This window comes from Alligator mississippiensis, chromosome 13 (genome assembly GCF_030867095.1).
Source record: "Alligator mississippiensis isolate rAllMis1 chromosome 13, rAllMis1, whole genome shotgun sequence".
NCBI classification, from domain to species: Eukaryota; Metazoa; Chordata; order Crocodylia; family Alligatoridae; genus Alligator; species Alligator mississippiensis.
Genome location: NC_081836.1, coordinates 58903551 through 58919676, shown reverse-complemented (window position 1 = coordinate 58919676; position 16126 = coordinate 58903551). Strand labels below are relative to the sequence as shown.

At 56.7% G+C, this 16126-nt stretch overlaps 1 protein-coding gene across 3 annotated transcripts in view; it reads right to left on the bottom strand.

Annotated features, from left to right (window-relative positions):
• Positions 1-5093: 5093 nt before the first annotated feature.
• Positions 5094-16126, bottom strand: part of USP31 (ubiquitin specific peptidase 31) — a 44871-nt gene continuing 33838 nt past the window's right edge. For all 3 annotated transcript variants that reach the window (XM_019485451.2, XM_059716813.1, XM_059716814.1), the window contains 3 exons: positions 14834-14992; positions 14171-14323; positions 5094-13113 (listed from right to left, as the gene is read on the bottom strand). In XM_019485451.2, the coding sequence (XP_019340996.2) occupies positions 11579-13113; positions 14171-14323; positions 14834-14992 (1847 nt within the window). In that variant the 3' untranslated portion in view covers positions 5094-11578. The remainder of the gene's footprint in view (positions 13114-14170; positions 14324-14833; positions 14993-16126) is intronic.

Here is a 16126-nt window from a genome sequence, read left to right as displayed (position 1 = left end):
TCCGCGTGCTGCCCCGACAGCGAGACCCCAGCGCCGGCTGCCCACGCGCCTGCTCTGCCCGCCCGGGAAGAAGAAACCGGGCAGTGCAGGCCGAACAGGCCCAGGGAGCACTCGCTCCTGCCCGAAGGCTTGTCCAGGTGCGCGGCCCCCCGTGCAGCCGGCAGCCCTTGGGGGCTGCACCCACCAGCAGCTCTGCCAAGCGGTCGCCCAGCCCAGTGCCTGGGGCCCACATCGTGGCATCAGGCCTCAGCCCAGGGGCGCGAAGCAGGATGGGAAACTCCAGCAGCGGCGTAGAGGCAAGAACCCGCTCACCACCCCCTGCCACCCCCGGCGCCTGCGAGACGTCCAGGGTGGGAGCGCTGGGGGGGGCCCTCGCTGCTTCCGCGCACACCTGCTCCCCACTGGGCACGAGCGCAGGGTTGGCCCCCGATTTTGGGGGCAGGCAGCCAAGGAAGGGCCAGGCTGGAGTATCCTGGCCCGGGGGTCCTGCTACAGCAGCCTCCCCCGGCAGCAGTGCCTGGAGCCTGGGCCTCGGCCTCATTTCCCCCCTGCTTTCGTGCCGCAGCCAAGGAGCCAGCACCTGCCCCGGGCCAAGACGCAGCCTCCCGCACCGGGTCCGCAGCGAGTGCGGAGCCCCCCGCGACCCCACGAGACCCCTCGTCAAGCCGAGGAAAGATGCAATTTAATCACGGGGAGAGCAGAGTCCTCCAGTGTTTTCTAATCGCTGGGTCGATCCCCCGGCGCCACGCGGGGAGAGGCAGCGGGCGCCCGATTTAATAAGTGGCCATAAAAGCCTGGCAGGAGGCGGGGAGATTGGCCAGTCTAATAAACAATAAAAATGTATCAACTCCAATTCCAGCGCCTCGGGCGATATTAATATCTCCTTAATAGAATCACCTATAAATAAATGATGGGCCCGGGGCTCGTGTGGCATCTGTCAGCCCCATCTCCATACGAGACATGAAGTCACGACGCTCTGCAGACGGTGGCCAAGCCCAGGGGCTGCCCCGTGAGATGCAGCGGTCCCTGCCCCAGCAAGAGGGCACAGCTCTGCCACCGGCTCCCCACGCAACCTCGGGCACATCACTTCATCCCACTGCTGGGGACTGAGGTGAGAGCCGTCCCAGCAGGGGAAGGAGTGGAAATGACTCTGCTGGGCATGTGCAAGGGGCTGAGATGGGAGGGGAGGGAGGAGGACAGCTCAGACCAGGCTCGGTGCCCGCGAGCTGCAGGGCCAGGAGCTCCGGAGGGGAAGGTCCCCCCTGAGGGCATGGAGGAGGGGTGGGGGCTGCTCACCAGCGAGCCTGGGGGGTTGTAGGGGCAGGTGACTTGAGGGAACAAACACCCATCTCTGCACCTGGGTCCTGCCTGCTCCTCCATCGGGAGAGGATGAGGCTGGACAGGGTACCTGGCCAAGGCTCCCACCCTCCCAGAGGGCCCGGGGCAGCGCAGACCCCTAGAGCCACGGGGCTGGCGGAGACCTGCGAGAGTCATATCCAGTCCAAGCACTGCCTGAGGCAGGATCATGCCTGTCCAAACCAGCCCGATGTCCAACCTCTGAACAAAACTACTCACCCCAACACAGCCTCAGGCATCATCCCCACCCCTGCCCCAGGGAAAGCAGGAGGACTGAGGCCACCAACATCCTGCTGCTGCCCGGGGTGTTAACAGACACTCGAGAGCTCCCCATCGAGTGCCCCAGTTCAGCCAGGGCAAATCCTGTGCATGCTTCTGCATGCAACCTCGCACCCTCGGTCTCAGCCTGAGCAGGCAGCAGGGAAGAGAGGTCACAGCCAGGAGCTCTCAAGTGTGTGAGCACCCAGCACAGTGCCGAGCACCGGTTTAGATGCTCACATGGGGGCTGGCCATGGCCTGGGCGAGTCGGGCTCCATCCCTGGTCCATCTGAACTCGCAGCCACCCAAGGGAGCCCACAAACCCGGCCCTGCCGGCACTGCAAAGGGCTTTTGCATCAGGCTGCACAGCAGGGATCACCGAGGGCTCCTGCACACTCCAGAGCCGAGGCCTGGGCCCGGCTCGTCCACGGGGCAGGACAAAACCAAGAGTGGAAGAGGGCAATGGGGCTTTCACACTGCAGAGGCATCGCAGCTGCACAGCGTCCGTGCGGGGGAGCGCGGGGCCCAGCACCAGCTGCCAGGCCTGGGACGTTGCCTGCAGCAGCTGCCTGTCCCCCATCCCAGCGCTGCCGGAGAGACTCCCCACGGCACAGGGAAGCAGCACCTCACTCTGGCACCTGGGATCTGCTCCGCCGCCCACCTCTCCTCCTTCGGATTGGTGTCCAAGCAAGGGCTTTGCGCTGGGGCAACACGACTGTTGAGATGACCAATTGATTTTGCGATGAACTTCGCCACGGCCTCAGGCTCCGGCAGGGAGAGGGACCACGACCACGACCCCAGCCATCCACGGCCAGCATCCCGGGCCCCTCTGCCAGCATGCTAGCCTGCAGCCGTGATGCTGCAACAGCCACTGCAGGGGCCACACAACGCAGCCAGGCTGCCCCCACCAGAGCCGCATGGCCCGGCCGACAGCTGCCCAGGTGGGCTGGGCCGGCAGCTGGTACCCAGCCAGATGGAGGCATCGCGCCTGCATCGCCCGCCCTGAATTGCAAGCCATCTCCTAGCTTCATCGTTTCTAGGGTTGGAAGGGACCTGAACAGATCATCTAGTCCGATCCCTGAAGTCCTAGTCCTAGCACGCAGGTACGTTGGTCTGCCCGACTTTGGCGCTCCCAGTCCCCCCCAGGCAAGACGGTGCTGCCCGCGCTCAGCTAGCGCTCGGCAGGGGAGCAGTCAGGGTCGGACCCCATGGCGTTGGGCATGGGATACATAGAGCAGAGACAGCAGAGCGCAAAAGCCACCACTGGCACCTCCTTGCAAGGCCCCACAGGACAGACATGAGCATCTGTCTTCCCCTGCCCTCCAAAACACTGCGCCCACTGCTCGTGTCCAGAACCTGCTCCGCACACACTCAGGGCCCCAATCCTGCTAAGCTGGGGGTGCTGCGGCGGTACAAGAAAGGATGGATTCCCCCCACATCTGCCCAGAGGCCCCCTCAGCTCCAGGGCACGAGGCAGGCACCCATCCTGCACCCTCTGGCTGGTGCGGGCAGGTACTCACCGGGGCAGGGGTCCTAGCTCCCGCCGGCTGCACCTCCAGCAGGGCCGTGTCACGGAGGGTGCATCGTCCAGCGAGTCGGCAGCTGAGCGCCGCTGCAGCAGCACTTGCTGTCGGGATGGGGGGGACTTCCAAACCTCTCCCGTGCACCCCGCAGCTGGGGGGAGCTCTCCTTCCTCGGGCGCAGCCACCGCCACAGGCACAGGCATGGCCCTTCGGCGCGGGGCTGGCGGCGAGGCCTCATCTGCATGCTGGGCGAGCCCCCGCACTCATGTGTGACAGAGGAGAAACCACCGCGGCATAACCCACTAAATGAAAAACAATATTTAATTAGGACTGAGAGACTTAGACAAGCACACAATTAAATGTTCTATTACTATCAGTCTTACACAGTTTAAGCCTCAGCTCAATAAGGAACCATTTAAAAAGGCTAATAGAATACCAAAATGTAAATAGGGGAGTTGCACGGTGCATTTCAATAGCGGCGCCCGCACCGGCGGATGCAACGAGGGGCAGCTGGGCGATGCAGGCCGGAGCCCGACCGGGCCCCAGTGGCGGCCCCGTGCAGCAGGGTCCTCCCTATCCGGGGGTGCTTCTTGGAGGGGCAAAAGCCCAGGGCTGCAAGAGCCACCGTCATGTGAAGACCAGGGCCCTCCATGCAGCACCAGAGCTAGAGGGTTTGCTGCCAGGGGAGAGCTTCCCCCAGCTCAGGGTGCCCGGCCTCTCCGGCGGGGGCTGGAAGAGCTGAACACGAGCATCCATGGAGGGGAAACATTTCATCCACCTGTGTGGGATCTCTGCCACCTCTGCTGCACCTGCCAGGAGAGGGAATCAAAGCGGCATGGGTCGCACGTACAAACCCCGCGGGCAGAGGCCGCTCCAGCTGGAGGCACAGAACAAACGGGCCCGACCTGGCCGTGCCCAAACCCGGCTGCAAGCGAGGAGGAAGACGCCGGAGCAGGAGTGGGGAGAAGCTGCCCAGCTTCCAACGCCGGAGCTCGGTCAGCGCATGACAAAAGGAGCGTGGGGTGTCGTGGCCGGCGAGGGCAGGGCCGTTTGGGAGACAACGGTGGCTGCCTCCTCTGCCTGTCAAGGGTGATGGGCCACGGCCACTCAGGCAATGGAGACCCCACCAGTGCTGCCCCTTGCCGAGGGGCAAAGCCCTCGCGGGCAGGGGAGCTGCAGCTCCTAGTCCCCGCTGCGTCCCCACATCCCCGACACCCCAGTGCACGGCTGTCGCGCAGCTTTGGGGAGGAACGGCCTGAAGGCCTGGTCCAGCTTGCAGCCGCTTTGCCCCGGGGCAGGCAGGGCCCTGCGAGAGGCAGGGGGCTATTCCCCCACCCCACAAGGGCCGCTCGAGCAGGCTCCGCGGGCTCTGCCTGGGAGAGCTGGGTCTGCTAGCCCGGGAGGGACGGTGGAGGGATTGCCGCCTATGCCTGAAGAAGAGCGTTTTACCCAGAAGCTTGCAAAGAACAAATTTTTCAAACTATTTACATGGCCTAATAAAAGAGATCACATCTACCCAAAAACAACCTCATCTGCCCACGTCCTCAGGCCAACACCCCTGCAGGCGGGGATAACGCAGCCGGCTGTGCCATCTAGCGGCCAGGAAACAGGCCGTGCTGGCGCTGGCGCTGGCAGGGGAGCCGTGGGGCTGGCCCTCTCCCGCCGCACGCTCAGGGGCACGGGGAAGGGCCTCGTGTGGCACAACGGGCAGCTCACGGGTACCACGCTCGAGGCCCAACGCAGCAGGGCGGTGCCACCAGGGCCTCTGCAGGCGAGGGCCCGAGAAGGGATTTGGCCAGAGAGAAGGGCCGTGTCCGGCAGGCCTGGGCGCGGGCAGAGGGCAGCCCGGGAACAGCAGCGAGGCAGGCACCGAGGGGGAAAGGAAGAGCAAACCCAGAAGGCAGAGACACCGGAGGGGGCAGGAAAGGGCTCCGAAGAAGGCTCGCTCGGCTGTGGTACCTGGTAATAAATTTATTGTATTTTATTACATTTTCCCCTTTTTCACTTGATTCCGATTCCTTGTATCCGAACTCTGCTTTCGGAAAGAAAATGGATTTTTAACATAAAAATATAAATTCTGCATATTAAAAGTGCATACACCTCGAATAATAAAACATACAAATAAATAATAAAAAGGCATCGACACACAGTCTCATGCGCTTGTCCTCAAATAATTTAAAAGTTATGGTACAATGTTCAACCTCAAGGAAAGACAGCCTGCGCTCCGGATTACTGTACAGTTCAAAAACGTTAAAATACAGAGAGGATATCAAAGGTGTGGGAGCCCCACGTCCCAGCCTCCGCGGACAGTGATACGACATGCAGCTTTTAGAACCGTAAATATTCCAGTGTAAAACCAGACTTGGAAACCGGAAGAGAAACTGCGTTTGTAACAGGACTTAAAATTCAATTTTAACCAATGGTGAGGCACAGTTGGTGAGCAAATCTGTACAAATTAGTACTACAAAGGCCACAAGGAAGTGCTCTGGCCACTTGCAGCCCGTGTTCCCTTTGAGTAATACTACCCGAGGCGATATAGCACCTAGAGGCATTGGTATAGTGCACTGCACAAATGCTACGTGACCCTAACGCTAGCTTTCTTGCAACGTGTTTGTGCTGCAGAGTCCTAAGTGGGACAGGATCTGTTGGTTTGCACTTAGTTTTAATCTGTGTCTTTTAATTTAAACTGGATTTGCAGGGAAGGTGGATACTATTGCCTTTAAAAAATGCCTAAACCTAAAGGAAAAAAAAAAAAAAAAAAAGGGTAATCGCAGAGATATTCATTTTTCTCTTCATCCTGCATACTAAAGCTCCGAAGAGTAACAAATGCTTCGCGGTGCTTTTATTCAGGAAAACCATGTACTATTTCAGCTCACCACAGATTAAAACTAAATTTCAGTTGCCTCTACGGATAACATTAGATACTGCCAAATTATTTCGGATTAGCAGGCAAATGACAGGAAAGATACAAAGAGGATTACAGGAAAATGATTTGGAATGGTATCTCCAAGCAAGCCTTCTTTACAACTGCTGTTCAACTCGGGGGGCGGGAGGGGGTCCTGGCACAGAAGCCCGGAAAAGAAGAAGTGAGGCTGACGCATGTCACACATGAACGGGGGTCCCTGCTGCCCGGCACTTGCTAGCTCACATCGAGTCGGAGAGGATGTTAATGTAAGAGGCAGCGTCTCCTACCAGGTTCACAGTCAAGTTTTCAAGCAAGACTACTGGCTCCTCCATTCCCCCTCGGGGAAAAGGCCCACCTGAAACGCAGCGCTGAAGCAAGATGCCTTGAGACCAGCAGCTCATTTGCCAAGACCTGTGAGCCCTGTGCGCGCTCCACTGGCAGCGACACCCGAGCTCGTACGAGAAGGGCTCTGAGCAGCCCGAGGGGCGCAGTGGGTTTAAAGCAAGAGCAGAAGGGCACGCAGGCGGGCAGTGCGCCAGGGTCTGGGGAGGGCAGGAGCCTAGGTACCAAAGCCTAGCTGCAGAGACGGACAGTGCCACGGCTGGAGCCCTCTCCCTTCCACAACCCTGGAACTCCCTGGTGGTCTCTCTGCTGTCCACACTGCTACGGGCAGCCTCCCCTTCCTCGTGTACTAGCACGTGTCATTGAAACTGTGCAGAAAGTGGCAGGCTACGTACAGAACATAGATCAGGCTAGTCCTGGTTAAAAAACACAACAAAAAACAAAATAGAAAACCAGTTTGTTCACATTTTCAACCCTTCAGATTCCTTTGACTTGATTCTGTGCTCCAGTCTTTGTCAGTAATCCAGAGTTCTGCAAAGGAAAGCATCAAAGGTGTGCAAATAAAGCAAGAAACCAGCTACATGCTCCTATGTGCTGACACGCGGCTGCACTGGGAAACAAAACTACAGGCTCAAGACAAAGCTCCAGAGTCTACCTGGCAGCTTCCGATACCAACAGCACGGTCGATGGTTTGCATTAGTGGCTTGCATAGTTAGTAAGTGCATGCATTCGGGATAGCAGGAGCTGCCATGCAAAACTGCCTCCGGTGCTTCAGAAAAAGGTGTTGCTCATGCTCAGATTTCTGCTGTGAAAGCAAACAGCTCTGCATGGAAAGAAGGCAGGGAAAGGTACTGCATCCAAGCCGTTAAGTTTCCTACTGAAAGCGTGTGGTCTTTGATTAGCCATGTGGACCGTGTAAGACTGAAAGGGTTAAAAGTTCATACATCCAAAGTGAGATGCTTATCAAAGAGTCGTAGGCACCGGTTTGTCTATCAAACGTGAATAATACAAAGTACAAGGTGCCTCTATAATACACTTCATTAAAAATGTGCTTATAATCTGCTTACTACGAAATAAGATCCAAAAAACTCAGCCCCCAAAGGGTGAAAATAATCTCTGGAGATGGCTTGAGCAAGAAGCTAGCTGAGGGATGAAGGTCCCGCTCTCCTGATGCTTGGATTAGGAGCGACTAGAAACGAGAGTCTTTTTAATCAACACGATTTCATAACCGGGCTTGTTCCCACCGGATTAATCTGCAGACAGCTACAGCGTGGATCAGGCCCTCCCGGGGCTCTCACCCCTCCCCCCGGACCCTCGGGAGGCTGCGTCAGAGGACAAGGCTAGGATCGCACTTCCCTCGCTGGAGACATTTCGCACCTAGGAGGTTACGGCACAGCTTCCTCTTCCAACCGACTGCTTCTGACCTCGCAGCATTTCCCTTCAGGGCTGAACTCCTCCGCGGGGGCCAGGCAAACGGGCAGGAGCGCCGGGCTGCAGCGCGCCAGCAAGACGGGGCAGGACTGCAGCTGCTCACTGAACTGAGGCCAGCGCACGGCCTCCCAGGCTCCAGGCGGGGCTGGGCCCTGCCTCCTGTGCAGGTCACATCTCCACACTAGCACCAGGCTGCTCCAGACCCAAAGCTAAAGAAAGAAGCTGCTACAAACCACGCACGTGCCCCTGCTTCAGACTGACCGGCCAGGCCTACACATTGACAGGACTGGAATACAAAGCCAAGTCCAGGCTGGCTTTCAAGGAGTCGCAGCCCAGGGGACTTCAACATTGCACTACCACGTGTTTGGGCTGCAGCACGCACACGGCCGGGTCCTGCTCCTCCCATCCACCGGAGAGGCGAGAAGAGACTCTGGCAACGTCACTCGTCACGGGCAGCCTCCAGCGTCCCGCAGGCTGCTCTGGAAACGTCTACCTCCGAGCCCCTGTTCAGTCGGGGATTACAGTCCAGCGTTCAGCTTGGATTCCTCGGCACAACGGTTCTGGTCTGGAAGTGCCAACAGTTTAGGCATCACAGACCAAAAACTTTCACATTGTGCTGGAAATCCAGAACACCTAAAGGGCAGAGGCTACAGAGAGCAGCGGCAGCAGATGGTCACAACACCTTCCCCGTAGCTCTGTGCATGCATTTCACATGCCCGTGAAGACGGACTGCTTTCCGGTGACTACATACCTGCTTGGATTTGCCCGCATACGTGCACCTTATTGTAAAAGGCCACTGGCTGCACCCAACCCCCCCACCCCTGCATGGGTTTACTGCCCAGCTGAGCCTGCCCAGCCAGAAGCAGGCTGCTGGGAAAGGTCTTAACGACCAGGGCCATCCTGTGAGCCGGGGCTCATTCCTGTGGCAGGCTGCACTTGGAGGACAGCAGCATCACTCATGCAGGGGCAGATCTCATCAGTACGCTCTTCCCCAAAGGGAGAGGAAAGGAAAGATGGCAATGTTGTCAAAGCCAGCCGGTCAGTCCCACGCCTGCCTGTGCACATCACAGTCCTTGTTTTCAGAGGTGCCAGTAGTGACCCATGTCTAGTAAAACTTCCAGAAAGGCAGAAGATTTGGGAGCTAGCAGAGATGATGTCAAGACTGCCCCTTTCCCAGGAGGCAACTGTTGCTTTTAATCTGTGCTGTTGGAACTTCTGGCATCAAGAAACTTCTTATTCCCATTCTGACATCACAGCCAGTGTCCACGCAGCATCCTCATCGCCACAGTACCTGCACACTGGGTGGGCCTGGGTCTATAAGAAATGTTCAGAGATAGATGCAAATTTGCTTCAACAAGGAAGGGAACGCAGGGGCTAAATGCACTGCTCAGAAACCGTGACCCGGTGCCCGTCTGCATCGCGCAGGCCACCCCAGCAAGAGTGCAAGGGGAGGCAGCAATTCCAGGGTCACGCTGCGTGATGTCACCTCATTTGAGAGCGCATAAAATGAGGCATCATCTATGGAAAGCCTCCAACCATGTTAGCACCAGCTACTAACACTGGATTCCTGCTAGGAAGGAAGCAGCACCTGCGGTGCAAGATCTTAATATAGACAAGGCCTTCAATTAATGCTTCCATATCCAAGTTCCAGGGAGTCGGGAGCTACTAAACGCACTTCTGCAGTGGCAACCATCTGCTCAGCTGGATATGAGAAGAACCAATGCTTTCCTACCCCTTCCTGCTCTGCAAAGCGAGAGGAAAACACCACACAGGAGCAGGAACAGATTAAAAAAGTGGCTCCATTGGCATTTTAAATTACAGCCCACCGGGCAGACTAGAGGGCACTGCAGGCTGGTGCCACTGCTTCCAGGTCCCAGGGACACGGACCACAGGAGACGCAGTCAGATCCGTGCAGCCTGGGGCTGCCTGGCCCCCAGGTTCCCATTCACGTGGCAGAGGGCTCAGCAGAACACACGTGCCAGCTGTATGTACAGGTCTTCTGCACTACCTGGGTGATGGTCACCCTGAGGATAAGCCCCTCTCAAAGCCTGTTGTGGTTATGCTGGAGAACTGGGTGCAAAATGATCAGAGCAGCTGGGTGCCACAGCCAGCGACCAGTGAGCCACTTCTCCAGCAGCTTCATCCACGCACAGGCTCATGAGAGAGGAGATGGAGCAAGATGTTTAATGAGAGCAATTTGTTCCGGGGCCATTTGCTGCTGTGGTATTTAGCAGGAAAGGGTAACGAATATGTCTGTCTGCACAGGGGCTCACGGAGCCAGAAGAGATCATCTGATAGGCAAAGACTTAACTTGGACGCAACGAGAACCGGAGATAAGCACACAGAAGCACTGCTTCACTACCATCTGCCAGCTTATCACAGGCTACGAGATTGGTGCCACACGTGAAGGACAGTTACTTTCCTAGCAAGACTACGACATATTAATGGCAACTCAAGAAATAAAGAAAAGAGAATTCCACTTGGGTATGAAAGAACTTGAGGACCCCACCTTTCAGAGGGGCAGCACGTGCAAAGACGGCGCTAGATGTAGTGTTTTCTAACCTTGACAGCCATCCTTGTCTACCAGGGAATTGGAGCCATTTTGGTGTCTCAAGGCTTCAGCCGGACCTGTCAGCGAGCAGAAAACACACGGTGGAGAGAATGTGGCACTACGCTAGAAGCCAAAACGCTTTCTGTGGTTTTTGGCATGGCCTCTTCCATGTGAAGAGGGTTTTCAAAGCATTCCGAGAGAAAGCAAAGGAGTCGCGAATGCTGGACACCAAAACACTACTCCTACAGATCAGGGAGGCAGTTCACACCACTACAGTTACAGATATGAGCTTAATAGAAAATGCTTCTTCTCAGGAGTTGAGTGAGGGTCCTACCAGCATCTCTACCATTCAAGTATCTATGGAGACAGCAGTCTTCCTTGGTATTTGTAATATTCCTCCTACCTTGGACCCTTCTTAGCTACTGGCTTGCAACGTGGCTAGTGATGTCCTCTGCTGTTTAGTGTAACACTTCAAAGGGAGAAGGGAGGTAGAGGGGACAAAACCGAGGTCTCCATGGATGGCAACAACAAAAAAATGCAGGTTATGCTTTATAAAACTAAAGTCTGTTGGAATGAAAAAAACCTCTTATATACACATACACACACACACGCGCGCACACACACACACACACGGCGAGTACCTTTTGGACCAGTCTGTTCACTAATGCTAATCCCTCCTATACCGGCTGAGTATATACCTGAGAAACAACATTAGTGTTGAGATATTGCCCTTAAAAAAGCTTGAAAAAATGGGGGAGAGCACAAAGAAGCAGCAGTCTCTCCTTTCCACAGTTCCCTTCACATCTTCCGCAGATCAGAACAAGGCCACGCGTCAGTGAGCACGGAGCCTGCTCGGCGTAAACCAAAGGAATATTAGTTCACAGTTCTACAAAGCACGCTCGTTACAGTGCGACTGGGTTACAGGTTTTAAACCTAGTGTCTGAAGAGAGTTGTTGCGTTTTTCTACAAAGAGACTTCTGTATAAATGCTATGGGACAGTTGCATTCATGTTCTACAATGACTCCAGCCAGACTGCTTGTACTGACACTGCCCGCCTGTGGCTATTTGGTTTGATGGCAGAATCAAAAGGCGCTTTGACAATTTGCAGTTCAGTTCTCCTCAGACTCACATTAGGCACATGAACAAAAAACAAGAACTCAGAATAGATTAGCTTCTCAGCAGAAGAAAGAAAAACACCTGGATCGCAGCATCTCACTGAGGTTTCAGAGAAGGCCGTGCAGACACTTGCATGCTGGAAGGTAACTTTTTTGATGACTTGTCAGCAGACTGCTTGCCACTGGCAGGCGACTGGGCTCCAGGATCAGGCTGGGAAGACTTGGATTTGCGGCTGGAAAGCAGAGAATGCTTGGTGGGTGCGACATCTTTTGAGGAAAGCTTCTCTTTTGCAGCAGGGCTGGGGGTTGGCTGAGAGGACGGGGGCAGACTGCTCTTCTCCGGCTTGTCCTCAACTGCAGTCCTACTACACGACTTGGAGGAGCCCCCTGCCGTCTTTTTCGAGAGCATCGTGGTTTTGCCCAGGTCGGCTGAGCGGCGGGTCTCCTTCTGCCTCAGGGCCGATTTGAAGAAGGACAGGCCTTTGTCATCCGACTTGCTGTCCCTCTTCAGGCCTGAGCGTGTGCCCGCGTTGGGGGACCGCAGGCTGGCCATGGAGGAGCTGCGCACGTGCTTGTTCTCTGCCGTCCTGCTCTCACTCCGGGAGTGGCTGACCCGCGGGGAGCTGGTTCTGGAGCTGGTCGTGATGCTTGTCTTGTCTGAACCGAGGCTTATTTTGGAGCCTTCCCTGCTGAGGCTTCGATCCGACATCCTGCTCTTCCCAGAGGGACCCCTCGCTGTCGAACCCGACGTGGTTTTCCTTGCAGCTGCAGAGGAGGGAGAAGAAACCGACTTCTGTTTCTGATGAGCTGATGACCCTGTGTCCTGTGTCCTGGGACCAGGCTCTTTCCTAACCTGGCTGGGGGCAGAGGACGCATGTCTCCCACTGGCCCGGGAGGAGTCCATCTTGCTCCTGGAACGGCACACCTTCTGAGAGCTCTTTAAAGGCGGGGGCGAGGGGTGGGAGGTTGAGGAGTCCTGGCTAGACGAGGCCGTCCTTCCTTTCCTCAAGCTCTTGTCTGGTTCAGGAGCTCCTTTGGAGTGGGGAGCCTTCTTGGGGGTGCTCTCTGCCTTCTCTAAAGATGCCACTGTCCCATTGAGAGTTTTCCCTTCCTTGACAGGGGAGCTCTCCACAGAGTCACTCTGATCCACAAAGGCGATCTGATTGTTGTTGTCAAAGGCGTCTAGGGCAGGATGACCCTGGTCCACCTGCCCCGCGCTCTTCCCAGGTGCCTCTGGGAGGCTCGAGCTGGGTGTCCGTGCAACAGGCTCCTCTCTGAGTACGCCTTCCATGACAGCCAGGGGGGCCCTGCGCGCGGCTTTGTGCTCTCGCCGGCTGCCGTCGCACGGCTCCAGGTAGCTACTGGAGAGGTTCCGCAGGCTGCCGAAGCACGAGGTAGTCACTTTGTCATCGGCAGCCTCCCCGATCTTCTCCAGCGTCGAGGCCGAAGTGTGAATGGGCGAATCCCCCGAGAAGCGGGAGGGGGAGTTGGAGCGCATCTGCAACTTCGCCGAGAGCGACCACGAAGGCCGCATGCCGTTCTCACTCACTGCTAGAGGGCTAGTGACGGAGGAGCGAGAAGACAAGCTCTGGCGCTGGACGCTTCTTACGAAGGGCCGAGTTGAAAACCCCCCTGCAGGGGAAGAAAGCAACACGCTCTTACTGACAAAGCCAGACAGGAGATGGGTCGTGGGCCCCTGCTGCACACAGCCCATGTCACACCTACCTGTCCCCTCGGACAGAGCTCTGGGCACAGGCAGCAAAAGCAAGTCTGGAGAGAAGCCTGCCCGTCCACCCCACAGCTCAGCTGGAAGCAGCTCTCTCCAGAGTTTTATGCAAAGGCCAGAGCCTCCTCTTGGCCCTTTAGAGCAAGTGGCTGGCTAAAGCACGTGCTATATGGAAGTCCTCACATCCCCAAGTCCAGTTTCACAAATTCATTTTTATTTTAAGGAACCCGAAAGCTTCCCCATGACCTTTCCTCTGGAGCAGGTGCCAAGGGCTTCTTCCTGATAGGTGGCTACAGAGTGGGATTTACTGACAGCCAGTGCAGTAACTGGGTGAGGGAGGAAGCTCCCCAGTACCCGACTCTGGAGGCACTGGACTATTCCTGCAGACTTAGTGGGACTCCCTGGCCCCAACCCCATCCAACCACCACCTTTTCTGCTTCCCCTCAAAGCCAGAACCACTGGAAGCCCCTGGACAAAGGGGCACAGTCAGCAGCTCCGGGGTTACTTAAGACATTAACACATTCACTGTTAGATCTGGGCGCCCTCTTCATTCCCCCAACAGCACACACCCAGCCTGTGACATGCTAACATGGGACTGAAGCATCAGCCAACGCACCTGGTCAGGGGGCTGCAAGCAGCGGGAGGAGGGGGCAGGGGAGTTACTCCAGGTTTCACCTTCTACTTTCTTTCTCTCAAAGCCCTTCAGTCGTCGTCCCCCCGCCCCAGGAGAGCACCTGTCAGCATCACCCTGTGCAGGATGGAGCATCAGGAGCTGCTCACCAGCTTCCAGGGCCTGGACACACTGTCCCACAGTCCTCCCAGATCAGCGAGGGTCCCGCCCTCCCCCACGTGACCAGGCATTCTGCTGTTGTGCTGCAGGGAGGTGGGGGGTTCAGGGACCACAGTCTTAGTGAACAGGTTTTGATGGTAGCCTCCCCCCAGGGCATCAGGGCTCATACACACCATCGTCCTCACTCCTTTCACCAGCCAACTCCACTGACTCCGAGAGCGAGGCCAGGGACGTGCGTCGGGAGGAAGCTGCCGAGGCGATGCTGGGCTGTTTGCTGCCGGGAAGGCGGCTCACCCAGTGCTCACACAGCGACGAGCTTGTGGAACCTGCAGAGGGGTCAAGGCACCCCAATCAGACCTGGAGCATCCAGCCAGTTGCACATCACACACCTCCAAGCCAGGCCAGTGACAGGTCACAAGTGGTTCAACTGTAACACTAAGACCTAGAAGCCAGAGCTGTGCCTACATGACTGCGGCCTTCCGGCTGCTGGGGAGGGAATGCATTCAGCTACAGCTGAACCCTTGAAGCACGAATGACAAGCAGCTAGCACAGTGCTACTTACAGCAAGGATGGGACCTGCCCAGGAATGCAACCCAACTCCCCAAGGACACCGATCCTGCACCAGCACTCCAACCCGATGGCCTGGCCTCTGCCTGGCCCTGTCACAGATACCAAGTCAATCCACCCAATCAACTTAACTGTGCCCTTCCTCAGCCCCTGGACAGCAACCCTGGACACCAGGGAGACAGGTCAGGCACTTGGCAGCACCCTGAGCCCCAGGTTAGTGCCTTTGCTTCAATCCTATCTATTCCTCAAGAAAGCCAGCCCAGCCATACCTGCCACAGAACTGTTGGCAGACCATGATGGGATTGCTGTACGCCTCTGGTAGAAGAGGATATATGCCGTCTGCTTGCAAATTTCATTTTCCGACAATGGCTGCACTTCGCTGTCATCGAAGCAGTACCACTGGCCGTCCACTGAGTTCTTGCAGTACGCTGAGAGAGAGAGAGAGAGAGAGAGAGAGAGAACACCACAGTCAGATACCTCACTCCACCAGCCACCCCTCACTCGACTCCTGCTAACCCAGCATCCAAGTCAGGTACATGGAAATTGCAGGTGGCCTCGGCTGCTTCCACAGGCTCCGACACCCTGGAGAGGGGAAGCAGCGCTCTTGACACCAGCAGGGAGCTTGCCGAAAACAGCCGAGTGCCATATGCTGCACGCTCCAGCACCTGGGGCTTCCAACTCTGCCACTGCAAGGGGAGGAGCTCACTCTGGGGTGGGTCACCTGCTGTTGCCTGCGATTTGTGGAGTTGGTCTCTAGTCCTGTATCTTCGCCCACCTGAGCTATCCAGAACAGGACAGCACCAGCGCCCACAGAAACACCTGAGGAACAGGGTGTGCACGCTTCAAGCTCAAAGTGTGGCATCGCAGATAGGGAATTCCCTGACTCCCTCCAGCTGCTCCGAGATCTACAAGGGCAAGTAAGAGCAACCATTATATGAGCCTGGGATCTGCAAATGCAGCTGACACGAGCCCAGCCCAGGCAGAACGTGGCCTGGAAGTAAAAGTTTGCTGCTTTGAGTACTGAGTGCAAAGTGCCTGGAAAGAGGCACGGCTGATTCATTTGTCCAGAGACAGCAGCAAGAAACCAGACCTCCTTTCAAGAGGAGCAGACAGGGAGGAGCACGGGATACAATTCAGTAAGACCAAAAGAATTGTTTGTGATCCGCTCTGCCCTTCAGGGGAAGGGTTTTGTCTAAGGCACTCAGCAACCCGCACTCTGGCAAACTCCCGTGGGAGGGTAAGCAGTACCGAACGTGCTCCTATGTGCTCCTGCGGCCCTCCCTGCCAGCGCACCCAAGCAATCAGCCATCTCGCCATTCATCTGCACCTACCCGTGGCATGACACTGTGGGACACGCAAAGGGAATGTGGGCCCAGAGTGCATGGATCCATGCTTGCAGAGGAGTGAAGCAAGCTCCCCAAACACCCCATAATTCCCATGAGCAGCAAGCTCAGGCTCCTAGAGCTCAGGGAGGCAGGTCCTGGGCAAAGCCATGCAGGCTCGCTGAGAGCGAGCAGGCTGGCGTTGTCAAGACCAGTCGCATCACATGCAAAGCTGCAGAG